Raw genomic sequence first — 20,036 nt, forward strand, 5'->3', positions numbered from 1 at the left:
AGCTCAGAGTCTGCTTCAAATTCTCTCTCCCTCTCCTTCCAGCTTGCTCACATGAGGGCACACTCTCTCTCTTTCTCAAATAAATAAAAGCTTAAAAAAAAAAGAATCTCTGTAGTACACCTTCTCAGTTTGGTACTAACTTATTTTTTTGTTCTTGTAAATTGTTTCTCTTTTTTTTGTTTTTTTAAAAGGAAAATGGGGCACCTGGGTGGCTGGCTCAGTTAAACATCTCCCTTCGGCTCAGGTCAAGATATTGGGATCTTGGGATGGAGCCCCATGTCAGGGCTCTCTGCTCAGCAGAGAGGCTGCTTCTCCCTCTCACTCTCCCTCTGCATTCTCCCTCCCAGTCACGCTCTCTCTCTACCTCAAATAAATAAAATCTAAAAAAATAAAAAGAGAATGGATTTCTGTTCCTTTAAAAAGAAATGCTGTTCTCAAATCTCCGAGTTTGTAAAACTACCATATTTTCCTACCACAGTAAGTTTTGGGTGTTTGGACATATTTAATGTTGTACTTTAGAACAAACGCGATTTTGTCATGTCCAGCTTTATTTCCAGAAACTTGTTTAAATGTGTGATATCAGTCCGGCTTTTTTGGAGGAGCAAATTGGAAGGAACAAGAGATTCTGAAATTCATGAAGACAAGATACTGTGTCAATAGAGTTGACAGTCTAGTAATTTTAGCAAGACCACAGTTTTACTGTAACATCAGCAGCTAAAGTTACTGGAGACTATTTGAGACAATGTTGAAGAGTGAAAAAAACTCTTCTCTTTCTCCTCTTTCTTTCTCTCGGAGATCTTGTGCGTCATCTCCCCAGACAGTTGAAAGATTTAAAGTGAGATCATCAGATGTCCTTGTTTGTATTTTAAAATGCGGGGCCACCTTCATCAAGCAAAACTCGCATCCTATCAGGAAAAAAAAAAAAATTTAAGTCATTTTTCTGTGTAAGAGTGTGTACTTCAGGTAGTCTCCTCAGTGTGAGGAAGAAATGTTAGTGAATGGCAATTTGTTGATTATAATCACTGCATGTTAATCTCTCACAGCATGTTTCAATCAAATTATTGCTTCATTGAAAGGGTGCAGTGCCACAGAATTGCCGTAATTGACAAGCACATGTCTGAAAGGAATATTCTTAGAGCAGGAGAATTTTTGCCTTTAACAAACCTATAATTGAGCCTTTTCTCATTTCTCTTTGCAGTCTTTCTCATTATAACCTTCCCCTCCCATTTCCCATTATCCTCATTTTCTGCCCTTGGGGCTTTCTTGCTCTACAATCGAAACCATTCTTTTCATTCTGTTTGCAGCTTTTTGCCTTTTACATAAGGCTGCTGCTTGGCTGGCAGGCCTTCCCCCAAATCTTTCAATAAATATGAAATTAGGCAGAATTGTTAAATATGAGTGAACAGAAAATGTGGAAAACTAAAAAATCTTGTAATCCCCAAAATATCTTATTGTAATCTGAATAGTGCTAGGAAATTATTTTTAGAGCAATTTTGTATCCTTTTCGGCTTCAGACTTACTGTTCTTGTCTGTTCTCTGCATTCAAGACACTTTGTGAATCTTCTAAATCCTTTAATCCTGTAAATGAGCTTCACTTAGCGTGAAGATGAAAAGTATAAGTTCGAACTGCCTTTTGCATACCTGGCTGGGTATTTCTACTTAAATTCTCAGCCTTAAGTGAGCATAGTTTTTGGTGGATGAGTTGTATATATCGAGACTCAATAGTAGTTCTAATATTAAAGCAGCTGGTGTACTACTTCCATAATTACATCACTTTCAATGTGCCTTAAATACACTTGTTATGAAGAGAGATTTGTATAGTACTTAAAGCAAGTTAGGCTTTTTCCCCCTAAATTTCCTTCCTTGCTTGATATCTCAAATTTTGTTTTTGTGTAGCAGGCTTAAAGATACCATAAATAGTGTCATGTGTTTTGTTAAGAAACAAGAATGAACACAGTGAAGATCTTTTCATCCTAATTTTGGATCTTATTCTCTAGAGTTGCACATATAAAACGTAGCCTCTTGTTGTGTTGTTTCAGTTTGATCTGAATTTAAAGGCATTGCAAGCCATTTTTATTGACCACTGTGCTGACTTTTGTAAAAATATTTTAGTTAACTCAAGTTCTGCCTGTGCTGATCGGCATAATGCAAGCGCACGTCTCAGAATTATTATGACAATTTACTCTATTTTATGGTCTCCCAGGGAGGGTGTTTGTTCTTTGGAAAAAAACATGCAAGGCAAATGTGTCTTGATCGGCATATTTTAGAAATCCACAGTTGTAGAGATCAGGATAAATTCACAATACTTATCTCTCGGTAAATGTACTTTGCTTGCTTTTGATAATAGAGACACTTGAGAAGCAGACCATACTCCTCATGTGTTTGAGCTCCTAAGAATTTTCTGTGTATAAATATATGTATTATTTGTTATTAGGCCTGGCTGCGTGTAAAGGATGGTAACTTAGACAAGGTGTACATATATTGCTCTCTCGTGTGAGAGTAAAAATAGAGAAATGCAGCATAGAGCTGGAAAGGACGCTCTGAAGTCAGCCAGGGCGGAGATTCCTTCCAGCTTTTTGCCCCAGTGTCCCTGGAGTCTGACCTTCATCTCATAAACCAAGAGGGATGCTAGCTAGCGTCACAGTCCAGGTAGCAGGATGGAGCAAGTCAAGAACACACCTGTACATCACACACGGCTTCAGCTTTTATCCCATGGACCAAAACTTAGTCGTAGCTCATCTAGCTGCAAGTGAAGCTGGGAGATACACTGTGTGGTGTTAATATATGTGAAGAGTGGGGACGCCTGGGTAGCTCAGTCGGTTAAGTGTCTGCCTTCAGCTCAGGTCGTGATCTCAGGGTCCTGGGATCGAGTCCCGCATCCAGCTCCCTGCTCAGTGGGGAGCCTGCTCCTCCTTCTGCCTGCTGCTACCCCTGCTTGTGCGCGCTCTCTCTCTGTCAAATAAATAAATAAAATCTTTAAAAATATATATATATGGGGAGAGCAATATGGCCAAGAAAAAGCAAAGTTTGATTCCTAAGAAATGAAAAATGGCATGGAATTTTATAAATGGAAGCTTATGTTAGTTCGTTTTGATACTTTTGATCCCAGGCCATAATTATATTTCCATCTCTTCAAAGAAATTTAAATATATTGTGATTTAAAGCATTGTATAATGGGGCACCTGGGGGACTCAGTTGGTTAAGCATCTGACTCTTGATCTCAGCTCAGGTCTTGATCTCAGGATCGTGAGTTCAAGCCCCATATTGGGCTCCACACTAGCCATAGAGCCTACTTGTAAACAAACAAAATAAATTAAAAAAAATAAAGCATCGTATAATCATTTTATAAAGACTATAAAGAATTAGCTTTTATAGCCTTCTGAAAACTGAATTTTGACAGTAATCCCCTGTATTATTAATGTGCAAGGAGTACTTAACTGAAAGTACCTTTCTCATGTCTGATTTGAGCCACTGAATTCATGTTTGAGAATTCTGCTTCTTTCACTCCAGAATTCTCCTTACAAGTTGTTAGAAATACTTTCCATGGGGGCGCCTGGGTGGCACAGCGGTTAAAGCGTCTGCCTTCGGCTCAGGGCGTGATCCCAGTGTTCTGGGATCGAGCCCCACATCAGGCTCCTCCGCTATGAGCCTGCTTCTTCCTCTCCCACTCCCCCTGCTTGTGTTCCCTCTCTCGCTGGCTATCTCTATCTCTGTCAAATAAATAAATAAAATCTTTAAAAAAAAAAAAAAAAAAAAAAAAGAAATACTTTCCATGGGGCAGCTAGGTGGCCCAGTCGGGTAAGCGTCTGCCTTTGGGTCAGGTCATGATCCCAGGGTCCTGGGATTGAGCCCCATGTCTGGGGCTCCCTGCTTAGTGAAGAGTCTGCTTCTCCCTCCCCCTGTTCTTGCACTCGTGAGCACTCTCTCTCTCCCCTTTCAAATAAATAAATAAAATCTTTAAAAATATATTTTTCCCAAAACATATGAAACATATACTAAAAAATATTTCCTATATTATGACTTTGACTGACCTTAACAATAGCACACATTAAATTAGTTCTCATAAAAAGAGCTTGTAGTACATAATTATATTATTACATGCTTGGTGATATTTCAGAACTCTCATGTACCCGTTATGTAGCTGCGGTGTGGGTCAAATCACCATGACTCATGTGATTTCAATGCTAGGAGAAAGGCCTAAGGATGTTCTTAGGTGTGCAAATAGTACATTGATTTTGAAACAAAACAAAACTGACTTATTAGAACCATTTGAGACAAAGGAGTTTGTATGAATGCCTTTAGCCAAAAAGACAAAAATAACCTTAACCAATAACAGTTAATACATGTTTAATGACTTGATTACCCAGATGTTGGAGTAGTAGGCATATGGGGTCACTGAGGTGAGGAACAGACAAGACTTTGATGTGGAAGTCAGTTTTTTTTTTTCTTTTAGGAAAGGACAAAATAAAATGTGCCTAATGATTCTCAGTATCTGTAGTGTTTAATATGAAGAAGTTTAGAAGGAAAGGAAGAGTTCTATGGATTGACCATTTTAAAAAATTGTTTCAGTTTCTGCCTTTACACTTCAACTTTAAAAAATATAAATATGTATAAATGGCCATTAAAAGATCTTAAAAGTGGGGTGCCTGGGTAGCTTTGTTGGTTAAGCACCTGACTCTTGATTTCAGCTCAGGTCATGATCTCAGGGTTGTGGGAAGGAGCCCATCAGCATGGAGCCTGCTTAAGATTCTCTCACTCCCTCTCCCCCTCCCCCATGCTTGTACATGTGCTTTCTCTCTCTTTCTCTCTCTCGTTCTCTCTCTCTCAAAAAAAATAAGAGATCTTAAAAGCATTAGGAGTTTGTGGACTATCTTAATCCTTCCCTGTGATTGTCAGTTCTACCTTTAGAAGAGGAAATTGGCTGATCCCTTATAGCTATTTGCTATTTACCAAGTGTTTGCTAGAAAACAAAAATGAAATTCGAGTAGGAATAAAGGAACTCCAGCATGCTGGTGTATAGATGGAAAACGACTTTATAGGGGCGTTTTTGGCAATTCAAAAATAAAAAAGACTAAGTTCCTCTATCTGTGGCACTTCTCCCTGTCTGGAACAGGACTCTGTGACTCTCCTGCACATATGGACCATTTGGATTCACAGCCCCAGAAGAGCAGGGTGCAGTGAAATCCAGAGTTGGGGATCAGCCCACCTTGGGACCTAGGCCCCTTCTGATATTAACTTGCAACAACTCAGTGGTTTTTCACCCTCCTTAGCTCAGGCTCGGTGTCATCATGCCACAAAGAGATTATCAGACCTGCCTCCTAGAGAGAATATGAGGAGCACAGATCGTGTGGATAAAGCTCCTGGTACAGCACACAGTGTGTGGTCAGTAGAGGTGGCTGTTCCGGTTATGTGCGAAGGGAATAGCTACTATCTTCCCTTCTCTACTTGTCCTCGTTGCCCATCAGAGCTGCCGTTGGCTTCCTGGTGCACACTAAGAAATAGGTGTGGTTCAGAGCAAATCTGGGGCTCTCTAGGGCTAAAATGTGTGCTGGGTGAGGGTGGGGGTAGAGGTTTGTTCAGACATTCCCATGCACAGTGTTCATCCTGGGGCTTGTAGCCTGCCATATGTGGTCCTTTTATGATTACATTCAAACCCTGTGAAAGTTGAGGCCTTAAAACTTCACCTTCTCCATGGCAGTGAGCACAGTGCTCGACCCCAAGCAGTAGGTGTTCAGTCAATGGTCGTGACCAAACCTTTCTTCGTGACCCTAAAGCACTGCTCTCCCTCTCACCTGTGAGAAAGCAAGCAGCTATGTGTTAGTGAAAAGAACTCCAGGGACGCTGGGTGGCTTAGTCAGTTGGGCATCTGCCTTCAGGTCAGGTCATGATCCCAGGGTCTTGGGATGGAGTCCCGCGTCGGGGTCTCTGCTTGGTGGGGAACCTGCTTTTTCCTCTGCCTGCCTCTGCCAACTTGGGCTCTCTCTCTCTGTCAAATAAATAAATAAATAAAATCTTAATAAAAAAAAAAAAAGAACTCCAATGACTGTTCTGGAACCCAGAGCACAAAGGCATTCCCTGCTGTCAGTCACTGGATGAAATATTTGTCCTAGAAATATTTTTAAACATGGGCTACATAGTGAAGTAAGTTTTCTAATATTGGACATTTTCAGTTTGTGTAAGATCTTGTGCCCACTTGTTTAGAAATAGGCTTAGTTAGGTTTAATTGTGTTTAATTATTTTTTTTTAAAGATTTCATTTTTAGGGGGCGCCTGGGTGGCACAGTCGTTAAGCATCTGCCTTCGGCTCAGGGCGTGATCCCGGCGATCTGGGATCGAGCCCCACATCAGGCTCCTCCGCTGGGAGCCTGCTTCTTCCTCTCCCACTCCCCCTGCTTGTGTTCCCTCTCTCGCTGGCTGTCTCTCTCTGTCAAATAAATAAATAAAATCTTTAAAAAAAAAAACAAGATTTCATTTTTAAGTAAGTTCCACGCCCAGCATGGGGCTCGGATTCATAACCCCTAGATCAAGAGTCACACACTCTACCAACTGAGCCGGCCAGGCGCCCTAGTTGTGTTTAATTTACACTAGTAAATTGGTAGAGTATCTTTTTATCTTTAATATATCTAGTTATCATTCTTAGCTTTAAATTAAGACAGTTGACTAATGTTCAACTTGGAGGAAAATAACTTCTCTCTCATAGCTCTAGAATTTCTTAAGCTGAAACAAAAAATAATTTTACTCATCTGAATTCAGTGATAATGATTCACAGTGACCGGGGTGGAAAATTAACATTCAGAATGGTGATATATTTCAAGTTTTGGAAGAAAGCTGGTAATAGAGATTCTTCTTGGTGCCCGGGAGATAAAAATATCATACCTTGTCCTGAGTTGATTCCAGTATTAGAGGAGTGCTTCAAATAACCATGCCCCAGACTTCTAATTTAAGGTTTAATGTTTAAATTAATTCTTTCTTTGTTTCATGAAATTTTGGAATGTTGAATTGACAAGCCCTTAGGAACACAGTTTGTGTCTTTATGTATTGTATGATGTTAATCGTACCAGACGGAGCAGCTCCGAGAGTCTCTTGTGCTAGACTGAGTGACTCCTGCAACTGGGTATTAATTGTTGTTGGTAGATGCTGGCAGGTTGGTATCGAAGGCTCCATACCCATGACACTTCCCATGTTCTGATCTATACTGTTAAATGATACTTGGATTGATCAGGAAGAATTGCTTCCTCCTGGCTAATTTGTGAGAGCTACTGCTGTTACTGATCAGCTGTGTAACACCTGCAGGAAGAGTGGGGAAAAAGAGGGTGATGGATGGTGTGAGGGCCGATTATCAGAATATCCTTAGTTCCTTTCAGCCTAACTCAGGTATGCCCCTAACATTGCCCTAACATTTTTCAAGGGGCATCTGTCCGTCAGACAGAGACCATCCACACACCAAATCCTATGGCATTTGAATGCGGATGAAGGCTGATGAACTTCCCTCCAGCAACTTTGCACACTCGGGATCCGCTTGCCTTTCCATCATCCTTTCTTGTTGGCTTCTGTTACATCTGTGTCTCCCTGTTCTCTTGTTTTTCTCTTTCTTCTTTTCCCCCCTTCTTGAACTCATCTTTCTCTTAGCATTACCCAAATGTGAACATACACCCCAGCTCAACCCTCAGTCCCCACTTACACCTCCCTAGGACTGTACCTCACAGTTTATGTTGTCCAGGCCACTCTCTTTGTACCCTCTTTATATAGTAGCTCCCATAATCACCCAGACCTCTTTAGCAAGCTCTGGTCTTTGATAGTTTTGTCCAGTATCTTCACTTAAAGTAACCTCAGGGTACTGAAGCTCAGTGTATTTAAAAGTAAACTCATCTTCTCTCTCCTTATTTTTCCTTTATCCAGTCTCACTGTCCTGATGCCCCAAGTGCAATCTCTATCTCTTGTCATTTCTTCTCTTGAAAATTTCCATTCACTTCCCTTTTCCTATAGAACAAGCCATAGGCTTCTTGCTGTAGGGCTCAAAGACCCTCCAGGAGTTGGCTCCAACCTAGTTTACTTTGCAGTTATACATGTGATCCCTTCTATTACTGTTTCAAACTATACCATAGACCAAGCCTTCTAAAACTCACCTGTCCACAGACTGCTAATAAGAACTGAAGCCAATGGGGGCAGAACCGTGATAAGCTGCAGAGCGCATGCTGCATGAAAAGGGCAATTCAGCACGAAACCATGTTGCCTTATGAGATGCGGGCCTGGTGCTGCCAGAACTTCTAATTTTTATGTGTCGTTTTGCTTAAAGATTAATTTATTTATTTCAGAGAGAGGGGGTGGGGGGCAGAGGGAAACAATCTCCAGCAGATTCCCCACTGAGTGTGACCCTGACTGTGAGATCAGGACCTGAGCCAAAATCAACAGTAAGATGCTTAACCGACTGAGCTACCCAGGCGCCCTCAGATCTTCTGATTTTTAAATATTGTCATATAACGAAAAACACCTTTAGGGGCTAGACAAGGCCCAGAGGCCACAGGTTTGTGTCTCAGCCACAGACACCACACAGTCACTCCTTTGCTCACATTTATTTCACTTCTTCATCCACCAGTTCTTAGAAGTTCAGGGGTGATCTCACATGGCACCTGTTAGGTAAAACCTTCCGTGGCATGTTGGAGTTTCCTTTATCCTTTAGAACGTTTATGATTGGTGCTGCCCAGTTGAAGTGTTGCCTTATTTAGTGCATTTCATGGGGATAAATGTCTCAACTTCCTGACTAGTTATGAGCTTGAAGCCTGGGATCACTCTGTATTTTCTTGTCTTTCACCCCAAATCCCTTAGCAGACGCCTCTGATAGAGTCAGTTCTTGGTACTCAGTGTTTCTTGGTTGATTGGTAGCACTTGAAGAATTGGGACAGGATCTGAATGTTGTCTTATGAAAGTAAGAACAGGTGGTACTTATTGAGTGCCTAATGTATACCAGTTTCTCTGTCCAGTGCTTTAGATACACTGTTTAATCCTGACTGCAGTTCTGCTAGGTGTGGATATGATACCCACTTCATAGCTGACTTAACTAAGGCCCAGAGAGGTTCAGGACTGAACCTAAGGCTATCCAGGTAGAAATTCAGTTCTCTGATCTCGTTAGTACTTTTCACACTGTTTTCTAAGCTTCCCAGCAGGCTTAGCAGACACATGCATGAGCCACAAATGGATTGTAATTATAATCGTGCCTAGACGCGGAGAGCCGCTAAGGGCTGGGACAGCAGGAGCTCATGGGGCCTGTCACCTCTCTTCCCACCCAGGGTGACTTGCAAACATGACCTTAGGTGTGGAGAATGTGGGCAAGCACTGGGTTTATTAGTCCATAGTCTGTCTAGTGACACTTTTAAAAGGCAGCATGTGGAATGTAATATAGTTCAGAACATAATTCCTGTTGTGTTCAAATCATTTTTTCCCAAAGAATGATGGGATTCCAAAACCAAATTTTTCAAGTCACAGTAAAAACAGATTTCATTATTTGAAGAGTGCCGTCCAAGCTCTTGTGTGTAGTAAACTCCTGTCATTAAAGAGGTGACTTTTAAAGTTTGATGTAGAAACAGCATTAAGTGAATAAGCATTTCTTATGTAACCAATAAGGAAGAATAAAGTGAGATCTCAAGATTTGGTCATTTTAGAATGGCTAAGCAATACTCTGGTGAATTGTAAAAATATGCAGGAATAGAGTGAATTTAAAAGCTGTGGTAAACAGCCACATTTAAGGTCATGAATATTTCTTGCAGAAATGTAAAATAAACTGAGAAAAAAGCATAGCTCTGAACAGCATAGCACTTTAACCTATGATTCAGACATGAACTTCCATTTTTTTTAATTGGTGCTTAATCAAATTACATGGTACATTTTGGCACTGCGTCTCAAAAAATAACGGCAAGTCGTCATATTCCAGGACCAGAAACAAGACCTTTTTTTTTTTTTTTAAGATTTTATTTATTTATTTATTTGACAGAGAGATAGTGAGAGAGGGAACACAAGCAGGGGGACTGGGAGAGGAAGAAGTAAGCTTCCCGCCAAGCAGGGAGCCCGATGTGGGGCTCGATCCCAGGACCCTGGGGGACCTGAGCTGAAGGCAGATGCTTAACGACTGAGCCACCCAGGCACCCCAAGAAACAAGACCTTTCAAGTACAAAGTTTTTATTGGCCTCTCGAAATAAAGTTTAAGTAGAACATACTTTAGAGTGCCTTAAATTCCATTGCATCTGAAGTAGAAATATAGGTGAAACAAAACTGCTATCAGTACTTTAGGGAATATGAGTCACTGTAGAAATGTTGAATATTCATATTACCATACTTATATAGTGACTATAGGCAGTTGTCTGTCAAAATTCTTATCATTTGCTTTCTTAGCAATTCACTTATACCAAAAAAAAAAAAAAAGCATTAAGCTTAGACCTTCTTGAAACATTTAGATCAGTTCCTCCGATTTGGTTACATTTACATAACAGAACCCTATAAAAAGGATCTGTACCAAACCAATTACTAGTCTACCTGACACAAGTCTAGGATGCTCTAGAAACACTTGTGTTTTACAGAAATAAGTGGAAGTTTTTAGTGCTTGAGACACTTAAAATGAGGAGAAAATATCTTAATATCTGCATAAAAGAAAAATACATTCAAGTAAAATCAAATGAAATGGACAATTCTTTTCTTATACCTTGAAATTAAAACAGTAAGAGATGAAAGAGAAAAGTCCTGTATTAACATCATTATGGTAAATAGTAGATTTTAGAGTCACTTCTATCAAATGTTTGACTTTAGATGTTGATTACATCTTGATGTATTTTATTTCAAGTAAACATAGTGCTTAAAACTGTAATAGTGCCTGCTTACCAGTTTTGATTGTTATCAGGATGTTTCTTTTATATGGCAAGAGTACTTCCTATATTTAAAAAAGCCACAATGTAAATATTCTTTTACTTGTGGGATTGGGGGGGGTATTCCCAAAAGGATGGCTGAATATTTTTATCAGTGATGAGCCAAGAATTTGGGATTAGATTTAGTGATTGATTTAACGAACAGAATTTCAAAGGAAAGGTTTATTGTCTATTAATACCTAGGTATTCACTGAGTTAGAAAGCAAAATGAATATATCTTTTTATTCAGAAGGTTAGTGTATATGGCAACTATGAATTTGTTTAAATGAAAGATAATTTTATACACAAAGGTGCTTTTCTGCCTAGAGTCTTAAATTACTGTTAATTAAGCACTATATAATATAATAGATAATTATAGTGTTTTAATATGGATGCCAGAGGATGTGCTTGTCTTTCTAAATGGCTATTGTTGGCTAATAGTCGTCAGGGGATCATTTATATAGCCATTGTGGTTCTAAAAATATCTCTGAATACCATGGGACAGCCTTTTTTGATACATGGCTATTATAAAATGCATTTTTATTTGAAGTGTGTCATTTTGATTATATCACTCAATTACTTTCATGCACAGCAAAAAAAAAAAAAAAAATGCCAATGCTGAAAAAGAGTAAGGGAAGGCTCTTTATGTAGAGAAAAATTTCATAACAATATGGTAGTTAAATAGGGTAAGATTTGAATCAAGGGCATTGGGAATCTGTTCTATTCATGAGGATTTTTAGTGGTTCAGTAGGATTTTAACTGGAGATGTTTTTATGTAGCCTCGTTGTTTTTATTTTAATTAATATTTCTATGGCAAAGAGATAATTAGGTAAATGCTGTTGAATATTAAATATGGTAGTAGCTTAGGGGAAAGCGTTTCTGGGTCAAAGCCCTTAACAAAATATTGTCATATGTGAGCTCATTAATTGAATTGAATGCCAAATGGTTTTGCCACCATATAAACCAGACTCCAGTCACTCAGCTTATTATCCAAGGCTGTTCCAGAATGGAATGACTGGTTATGTGAAAGTTTAATGGCATTCTTTTTCATCTCAGTTGCTAATGGAGTAAATTTTGATTAGAGAATAGTTCCAACCTCTTTAAATCCCCTAAGTGTAAGAACATTCCAAAGAGTCTGAACCTAGGTCCCATCGAGCATTTTGAATGCTGAATGTGTGAGGTCCTCAGGGCTTGCACCCAGTGGCTTCTGTGTACTGTCGGCTTTGATTGGTAAGGGCCCACAGAGAACCCTAAAATAGATGCCAGGCTGCTCTGTGGTTCTGGCTGCCTGCATCTCACATTGAATGCAAAAAAGACTCCATCTCTAATGAGAGCAGAGAACTCGAGGATGTTCGTCAACCACATTTAGTACCAAGCAGCGTTAGAATTGGTGAACATCCCTGTTCAGTAGTGTCCCAGGGTGATGGTTTTCAAGTTGTCTTTCAGAATATCCTAGGGGTTCAGACATGATGCCATTGTTTGATTTTTCTTGAAACTATTTTAAAAACTGTGAAGAAAACACAAAAAGCTTCAAACTGTATATTTCAAGGTTTTCATTAGGATAACCAAGCTATGAACTTCTGCCAGGTTTAACTGGTTTGGGGGGCAGATCTTAGAATACAGTTTCTCCTGCCTTTTCGTGCAGATGAGTATTTGAAACTGCATGGAATCTTTCCTGTGAACTTGGAAATTATGGTGGAGGTCACAGCTTGCCAGTAACTGGTAAACAGGGCGTCTAGGAGAGAGCTCCCAGGTCTTCTGCAAGTGCAGGCTGTGCGAGTGCACTCACACTAAATTGTCCAGCCGGCCACACTCCCGCAGTTACGTTCAGCACAGAGCTGTAGAGCTCTATACCGGGCTCTTCTTTCCCTTTACACACTTACAGTAGGTAGGTCTTAGTTTATGCCTAGCAAGCCCCAGACGCATCTGTTTGAGAACTTACTTTAGCTGGAGCGCTGTTAGTATATTGTGGTGTGATACAACATTGTAAGTGTAGGCTTATTTTACATCATAGGTGCCATTAGTCAAACTTTTATTTTTTTAATAAGGAATACTGTTATTTAGCATAAATAAGTAAATGTCTTTAAAAAAAACCTTTCTTAATACTCTTCATTAACATCTCTGGTTCATTTCACTTAAGGGCATTTTGCAATTAGAAAACAAGTTTGTTTTTTTAACATGACCATTTGCAACCACTTACTGGTGTAAATTGGGATTATCTTGATGTTCTGCTATCAAAGCAATTAAGCAGGGTCAGCTGATATACGGCTGGAGATGCCATTCACTACCTCTTTATATCAGAGTTTTGTGTTTGTAAACATAGACTTGTTTTGCCTTGGTCAGTTTTTACAGTAAATATTATTGGTTATTTCTAAAAATTCTGTAATTTTTTCAGTCTTCAATACAACCTGCAGAGCTCTATCCGGGGCAGTTCCTTCTGCTTACACACTTACATAGCTCTTGGAGAGCATAAATGCTTCTGCGTATACAAGCTCATTATTCTTACAACTGATTAATTACTGTTTCAAATTACTGGAAATCCATGTCCAGGATGTAAAAGAAATGAAAATGAAATCATATAGTAAAATGAATTTTAAGTTAAGGAGGTCGGATAAAGACAATTATGGCAAGAGCTCTACTTTGCATTCTGCATGTAATTTTTTCTGTCAGTTTGGAAATTATATTGGGGGGTCAGAGTTTACCTGTTTAGCTGTTCCATATTACATGTAAGCTGGACTTTTCCAAGAACACTCAAGGCCAAGAGGCAATAAAAATCAAAACCGTTTTTGTCAGTGAGGAGGTTAGGGAAGGGATTGGGAAGGAGTATATTATGATATATTATACCTGCTCCCCAATTTTAATGGGACTTAGCTCTGTCTCTCTCCAAAGCAGTAACAACATCACCCACCACTTTCCCAGCTTCTTACAGATGCATTTGAGAGAGAAAGGTGAATAGCCGTGGAACCTGATATGTGTCCTCTAAGTTTTATTATCCATTGTTCTTGCCCTAGACTTAGGTAAATGGCTTTAGAAAGCCTTAATTTATTAGAACATGCAGGCTTCATTCCCTGTAGGACTGGAGTATATACCCCAGAAATACTATAAAATTTATTCTTAAAAGGACAGTATTCGTGCTTTGGTTTTCCAGAACATCTTTCCCCACAAAAGTCAATGATGTTTTAGGGAGTGAGAAGGATGACAAAAGTATGTTTAGAGAGCCTTGCAACAAAAAAATAATCTCATTGCTTGAGGTATTCTGTGTAAGGAGTTTAAAAAATCTTAACTTCCATAAATAATGTATTTTGTGGCTAAAATTCTCTTACCCTAACCCCTCCCACACCCACCACCCTTTATCGTATTTCTGCTGCACACGCTGTTGGGGGGGGGGTGAGCAGTTGCCCTTCTTATCCCTGGCGTGCTTACCTTGTGTTTGTTTTTCTTTCTTTGCAGAGACCCTCCTTGATGACTTCCTTCTCACGTACACTGTCTTCATGACAACTGATGACTTGTGCCAGGCGCTGTTGAGGCAATATCCTTCATTAACTTCAGGATGCTGTGTCGGCTTCCTCTCAGACAGATGTCTCGCATTAGGAATTAACTGCCTTTCTTAATTTACTCAGCCCCTGTGTAGAGTGTGGATATGTTAAATATTAATGTAATGATATCCAAGGTAAAAGATGAAATGAGACAGAACAGACAGGGGAAACTGGAAGGCAGGGCTGCTGTTTTCACCTTCTGGGTTGTGGGTAAATTGTACTGTTTGTATTAAGTTTTCTTCACACGTAGGTCTCAAGACTTGAGAAATCTGGAGGTAAGTTTGGCCACTGGGTAAAGCCCAGAGTCAAGAGGTTGAGTGGACAGGCAATAAGTGAACTTGTAAGACAGTCAGGCGGTTAGTGCCAGGGGACTTGGGCAGGAAAACATATGTACGGGATACCATGTTTCTTTGCAAGTGTCCTGGGGCAAGATGAGCCGTCCCCCACGTGGGAGGTCGAAATCCCCCCCTTGGAGTCAATTGTCATCTTTTCAGAAGCTTTGTGAAGACGTGTGCTGTTAGAATGACAGGTGTGATTAGAAAGTGAATGACCAGTTAAGGAAGCTTTACGATTTGATAGATGAAAGGCCAAAAAGCCAAGCCAAGTAAACTGACTCAGAGACTCCGCAGGGGCTGCTTGACTCACAATTCGCAAGGAAGGTGCTTCAGAAGCATTTAAGAAGCCTACTAACTATTAGGTATTTATCAAACCAAACTGAAGATTCCTCTAGAGCCTAGGTGAACATTTTTAGGAAGATGAAAAAAAAATTTTTTTTTGGCATATGCCTGAGTTTTATTGAGCCCTAACAGTAATGGTCTTGGTAATATTCTTTTCCTGTTAAATAATTGTTATATTTCCCCCCTATTTGATAGCCTTTTCCTGCTTAAAAGAATACCGTAGAACTCCATAAAGGGCATAACTGAAATAAAATCTCTCTTAATAAATATATACACCAGAAATCATGATTACTTGTCAGTGCTTTGCTGTGTTCATATGGCCACGCAAAGCTACAGATCTTGGGAAGCGTTTTGAACCCGTTCATACAACTGATCTTGAAACATTATTCGTTTTGATCTTGGAGAATTGCAAAAACAGATTTCTTCCACAGCTTCCAAGTGGGTGTTTCTAAAAAATTCTGCAATAATTACTAGGTTTTCAAGTTCTCCTTCTTTAACAGTGTTCTAGAAAAATAACTATGAGCTAATTTCGTCTACATTTTAATGCAAACGGCTTTTCAAAAAGTATTACCATCTATTAAACCATATAGTTTGTTTCATAACAAATGGATGCCTTCAAACCATTGTTTTTAAATATGATCCTAGTACAGGTGCCTGGGTGGCTCAGTCAGTTAAGCATCCAACTTTTGATTTTGGCTCAAGTTGTGATCTCAGGGTCCTGAGTTCGAGCCCTCCATTGGGCTCTGTGCTAGGCGTGGAACCTGCTTGAGATTTTCTCTCTCTCTCTCTCTGCTCCTCCCTACACCCTTCTCTCTTCAAATAAGTAAGTAAATAAATAGGTAAATAAATAGGATCCTAGTATTATTTGTGATTATTATTAAATTAATGCTCATAGAATTTCCCTGAGGAATCTCTAAAACTTCACTTGGATATGACCATGTTTTGCATCTTTGACTAAGACATTTTCTACAGACGTTTAGTTCAGATTCTTAACAGCCTTTTTACTAATTATCAAAACTCATGAAATCCATACTCTGCTTTTTGTGAAATAATATTAACCACAAACAAAAATATGGCATCCATATTTAATTTGAGAGATTTTTATGTACACCTTAGTGAGGCTGTCGTGTATATCCCATACCATTGCCTTCTGAGGAGTGGTCCGAATTATTTTTTGTTTGTCTCCCATTGTTTTCAAACATTATTTATAGATTAGAGCCATTTATGCTGTGTTTGGGTATCTTAGATGGGTACTGTTACTGTGGTAGAATTTTATGCTTTTTAGCTTTTCTCATCATAAAGAGCATTAGGTAAGCTCCCAGCCTTAGGCTAGCTAACGTTCAGTGCTCTACACTGAAGGCGTAACTGTCGTCCAGTGCCTTCCCATTATTCCCCTCCTCTGGCTACATTTATAAATAAGTATAATCTGGCAAGGGCAAAATGTGTAGGAGTGAACATACCCTGATAAAACAGAATAATCCAAATGTTAAATTTAATCAGTAAATGTTTTTTAAAAGTACATCTTAGTGTGAGAACAAGATGAAGCAAATAAGTGGTAGCAGCTGTGAATGGAGAAGGGCCGTTGAAGTTTCAGGCCCCGAAATGGCTCTGCCCTGCGGGTCCGTAATCGCAGAACGGAGATGCAGTGGGAGTAAGAAGCCCACTTCCTGACTTACACGTTGCTGACCTAAAAGAAAGAAATTGTTAGTATTTCCTGATTTTCTAGGTTTTCTTCTTTATATTGGTTAGGCCGTGATAGTCACAGGAAAAGAAGAACATTTGTACAAGTGGAAATAATGTAGGCTATAAAATTTTATATTTTGTCTGTAAGAGAAAAACTAGGAAAAAATGGACACTTTAACAGATCCTTCGTATATTTGCCTGAGTTTATTTCACATGTAGAAGTCAAAAAATCAAATGTCCTGAATTTATTTTTGCAGGTTGGGGAGACAGTGACTAAAATATGTTTTGAAATATTTACGAAGGCAGACATCGATATTCCTCTTTTACAGTTATGCAGCAGCATTGAAGAGTGAAGAATCCTGTCCACAACCCCAGAGCCTGCCTGTCTTTGGCATCATTGCATTTCCTTTTCCTACATAACTTTCCAGTATGTCCAAGATAGTCAGAAATGAGAATTTGGGGAAGAAAAACACTAGGTTGGTTTGGAAAATGCCAGGCTTCTGTCTCGTTCCAAGGCTTTAAGCACATTGCTTTTGAGGTGGTTATTTTTATGTAATTTGAACAGCACAGCTAGCCGCTGTTAACTTTCAGTATTTATCACTCCAGATGATGAAATTTTTCTTATAAATAAGCATAGTTAGGGGCACCTGGGTGGCACAGCGGTTAAGCGTCTGCCTTTGGCTCAGGGCGTGATCCCGGCGTTATGGGATCGAGCCCCACATCAGGCTCTTCCGCTATGAGCCTGCTTCTTCCTCTTCCACTCCCCCTGCTTGTGTTCCCTCTCTCGCTGGCTGTCTCTATCTCTGTTGAATAAATAAATAAAAAATCTTTAAAAAAAATAAAATAAAATAAATAAATAAGCATAGTTAATAGAAGTGGATGATCCCAACATGTTTTCTTACTTGCTTTTCTACTCAACAATACATCGCGAATGTTCACGCTCAGTAAATGCACTACTGGACCATCAGGTTGATGGCTGTAGATTGCCTGTTAATGGATATGTGATAATTAAGTTAACTATCCACAGTGTTTGATGCATTTAGGTTATTCGTATTTTACTTTTTTTTTTATTCCGATGAAAATGAAAAGTGGCAGTCCCTTTTAATTATGTTTACATGTTTATCCAGTCCTTTTTTCCAAGCAAATTCCTGGGGGTGGGCATTTAAATCATATCACAAATTATACTCCAGAAATCGGTGCTCTTTTGGGGCTCGTTGAGCAGTGACTGCTTGTTATACATTGTGAATTTCTGAGGATCAAAGGATATCTGGCCCAGTTCTGATGTTACTTTTATGGAAAGCGTTTACCTGTGTAGCAAGGCCAGCTCTCCTGTAGCCACCGTTGAAATCCATAGGCCACTTAGAACCTCGTCGTGGTGTCATCGACCCATGCTGCCTGTGGAGCTGTGTCAGCAGCTGTCAGTGCAAATCATCTAATTCACCTTCACGACCTGCCACCGAGCGTGTGGAAATCATTTTCCTGGGTTTACTTACTTTTGCCGTTTCTGGTGCACACCTTTTGCTCTTGCTATACATATTCTTTTCTTCGCACGTGCTTAGATATTTGCGTATTCTTTGGAAAATGCTTTAGCATGTTTTGTGAAAATAAGAATAAATGGATGTCTTCATATTTTTATTTCCAACAATGCAATATTCTCTCTTAACCATTTGCACCTATTCTGCTAAGAAGTATCAAGGCAAAGAAGAAAACTCGGATGTTCCTTGTCGGAAACGTAAGGTCTTGCATCTCGTGTCCCAGTGGATTGCTCTCTACAAAGACTGGTTACATGAAGACGAACATTCAAAAATGTTCTTAAAGGTAATGTAAAACTTCGAGAGATTCTTTGATGCCGAATGAGTGATTTTTTCAGTTATGTGCTGCAGAAATCTCTTTTGTAGGTGGCAGTCATGCATTTTTTTTGTCCTATTCAAGCTGTGACTCAGAATATTAACTTGTTTTGATTTTTGAAGCCTGATATTCTGTACATAGATAGAAATTTTTTTTTAATTGGAAATAAGTCATTTTGAAAAAAATGTAGGCGGCCGGTTTAACATTTGCTAATTTAAGGCTATTTTATGTAATTCATGGGAATTTTGATTACAGATGAAATAATTAAGGTAGATAGAACATATCTAAAAGCTTGACACTTGGGGCGCCTGAGTGGCTCAGTCCTTAAGTGTCTGCTTTCGGCTCAGGGCGTGATCCCAGAGTCCTGGGATCGAGCCCCATATCAGGCTTCTCCGCTGGGAGCCTGCTTCTTCCTCTTCCCCTGCTTGTGTTCCCTCTCTCACTGGTTGTCTCTCTCTCTGTCAAATAAATAAATAAATTCTTCAAAATAAATAAATAAAATAAAAACTCGACACTATTTCATATGTTGAGATGTATTCTGAGTTTGAACTAACCAGTTCCATATACACAATATTTGGATAAAACATTATTTATAATTTTAAAACTATATTAACAAGACATACATTATGAAAGTTTTTCATACCATGATGTATTTTGAGAATTTTAAGCAATAATAACTTGCAAAATGGGTACTAACATAGATTTACATTTGGAATTAGATAAACTGATGTACTTTTTCTTTCTTTCTTTATTTTCTTTCTTTCTTTCTTTCTTTCTTTCTTTCTCTCTCTCTCTCTCTCTCTCTCCCCCCCCCCTCGGTCCGTCCCTCTTCCTTCCTTCCTTCCTTCCTCCCTCCCTCCCTCCCTCCCTCTCTCTCTTTCTTTATTTTCTTTCTTTTCTTTCCTTTCTTTCTTTTCTTTCTTTCTTTCTTCTCCATGCCCAGTGTGGAGCCCAATATGGAGCTTGAACTCACAACTCTGAGATCAAGACCTGAGCTGAGATCAAGGGTCAGATGCTTAACCGACTGAGCCACTCAGTCGCCCCTGAATAAACTGATATGTTTTTCTAATCGTCAACCGGCTGTAATACCTTTTGAACACAGATGATTCTATGGAGACAATATATAGACAGTTGGATTCCCTCGGCCACCAAAATCATATTAGCTATGCAGGTTAACACAGAGAAAGGGTAGAATGGAATTCGAGCAGGGAGCAGGTCTACTTCAGAATAGACAAGTGTTCAAACTGATTTGCCTTTCATGAAGGAATTCGCTTTGATTTCAAAAATCAGGTGTCCTTTAGACATCCAGTTAAAAACTGGTTTAACCAACTCTGTGCCTAAACTAATGTCATTTTCTTTCTTTCTTTCTTTCTTTCTTTCTTTCTTTCTTTCTTTCTTTCT

At 39.3% G+C, this 20,036-nt stretch overlaps 1 protein-coding gene and 1 long non-coding RNA gene across 2 annotated transcripts in view; one reads left to right on the top strand and one right to left on the bottom strand.

The window, feature by feature from the left end:
- Positions 1–20,036, top strand: part of RAPGEF5 (Rap guanine nucleotide exchange factor 5) — a 69,306-nt gene that overhangs the window by 9,558 nt on the left and 39,712 nt on the right. Inside the window, exons 2-3 of the mRNA XM_008686538.2 lie at positions 14,342–14,420; positions 18,461–18,605. Coding sequence (XP_008684760.2) covers positions 14,342–14,420; positions 18,461–18,605 — 224 coding nt within the window. The remainder of the gene's footprint in view (positions 1–14,341; positions 14,421–18,460; positions 18,606–20,036) is intronic.
- The window catches only part of LOC121105833, a 31,655-nt gene continuing 11,626 nt past the window's right edge, over positions 8–20,036 (bottom strand). The window contains exons 2-3 of the long non-coding RNA XR_005838575.1: positions 14,315–14,514; positions 8–905 (exon numbers count right to left, since the gene is read on the bottom strand). This is a non-coding gene — a long non-coding RNA (uncharacterized LOC121105833). The remainder of the gene's footprint in view (positions 906–14,314; positions 14,515–20,036) is intronic.

This window comes from Ursus maritimus, unplaced genomic scaffold (assembly GCF_017311325.1).
Source record: "Ursus maritimus isolate PB19 unplaced genomic scaffold, ASM1731132v1 scaffold_3, whole genome shotgun sequence".
NCBI classification, from domain to species: domain Eukaryota; kingdom Metazoa; phylum Chordata; class Mammalia; order Carnivora; family Ursidae; genus Ursus; species Ursus maritimus.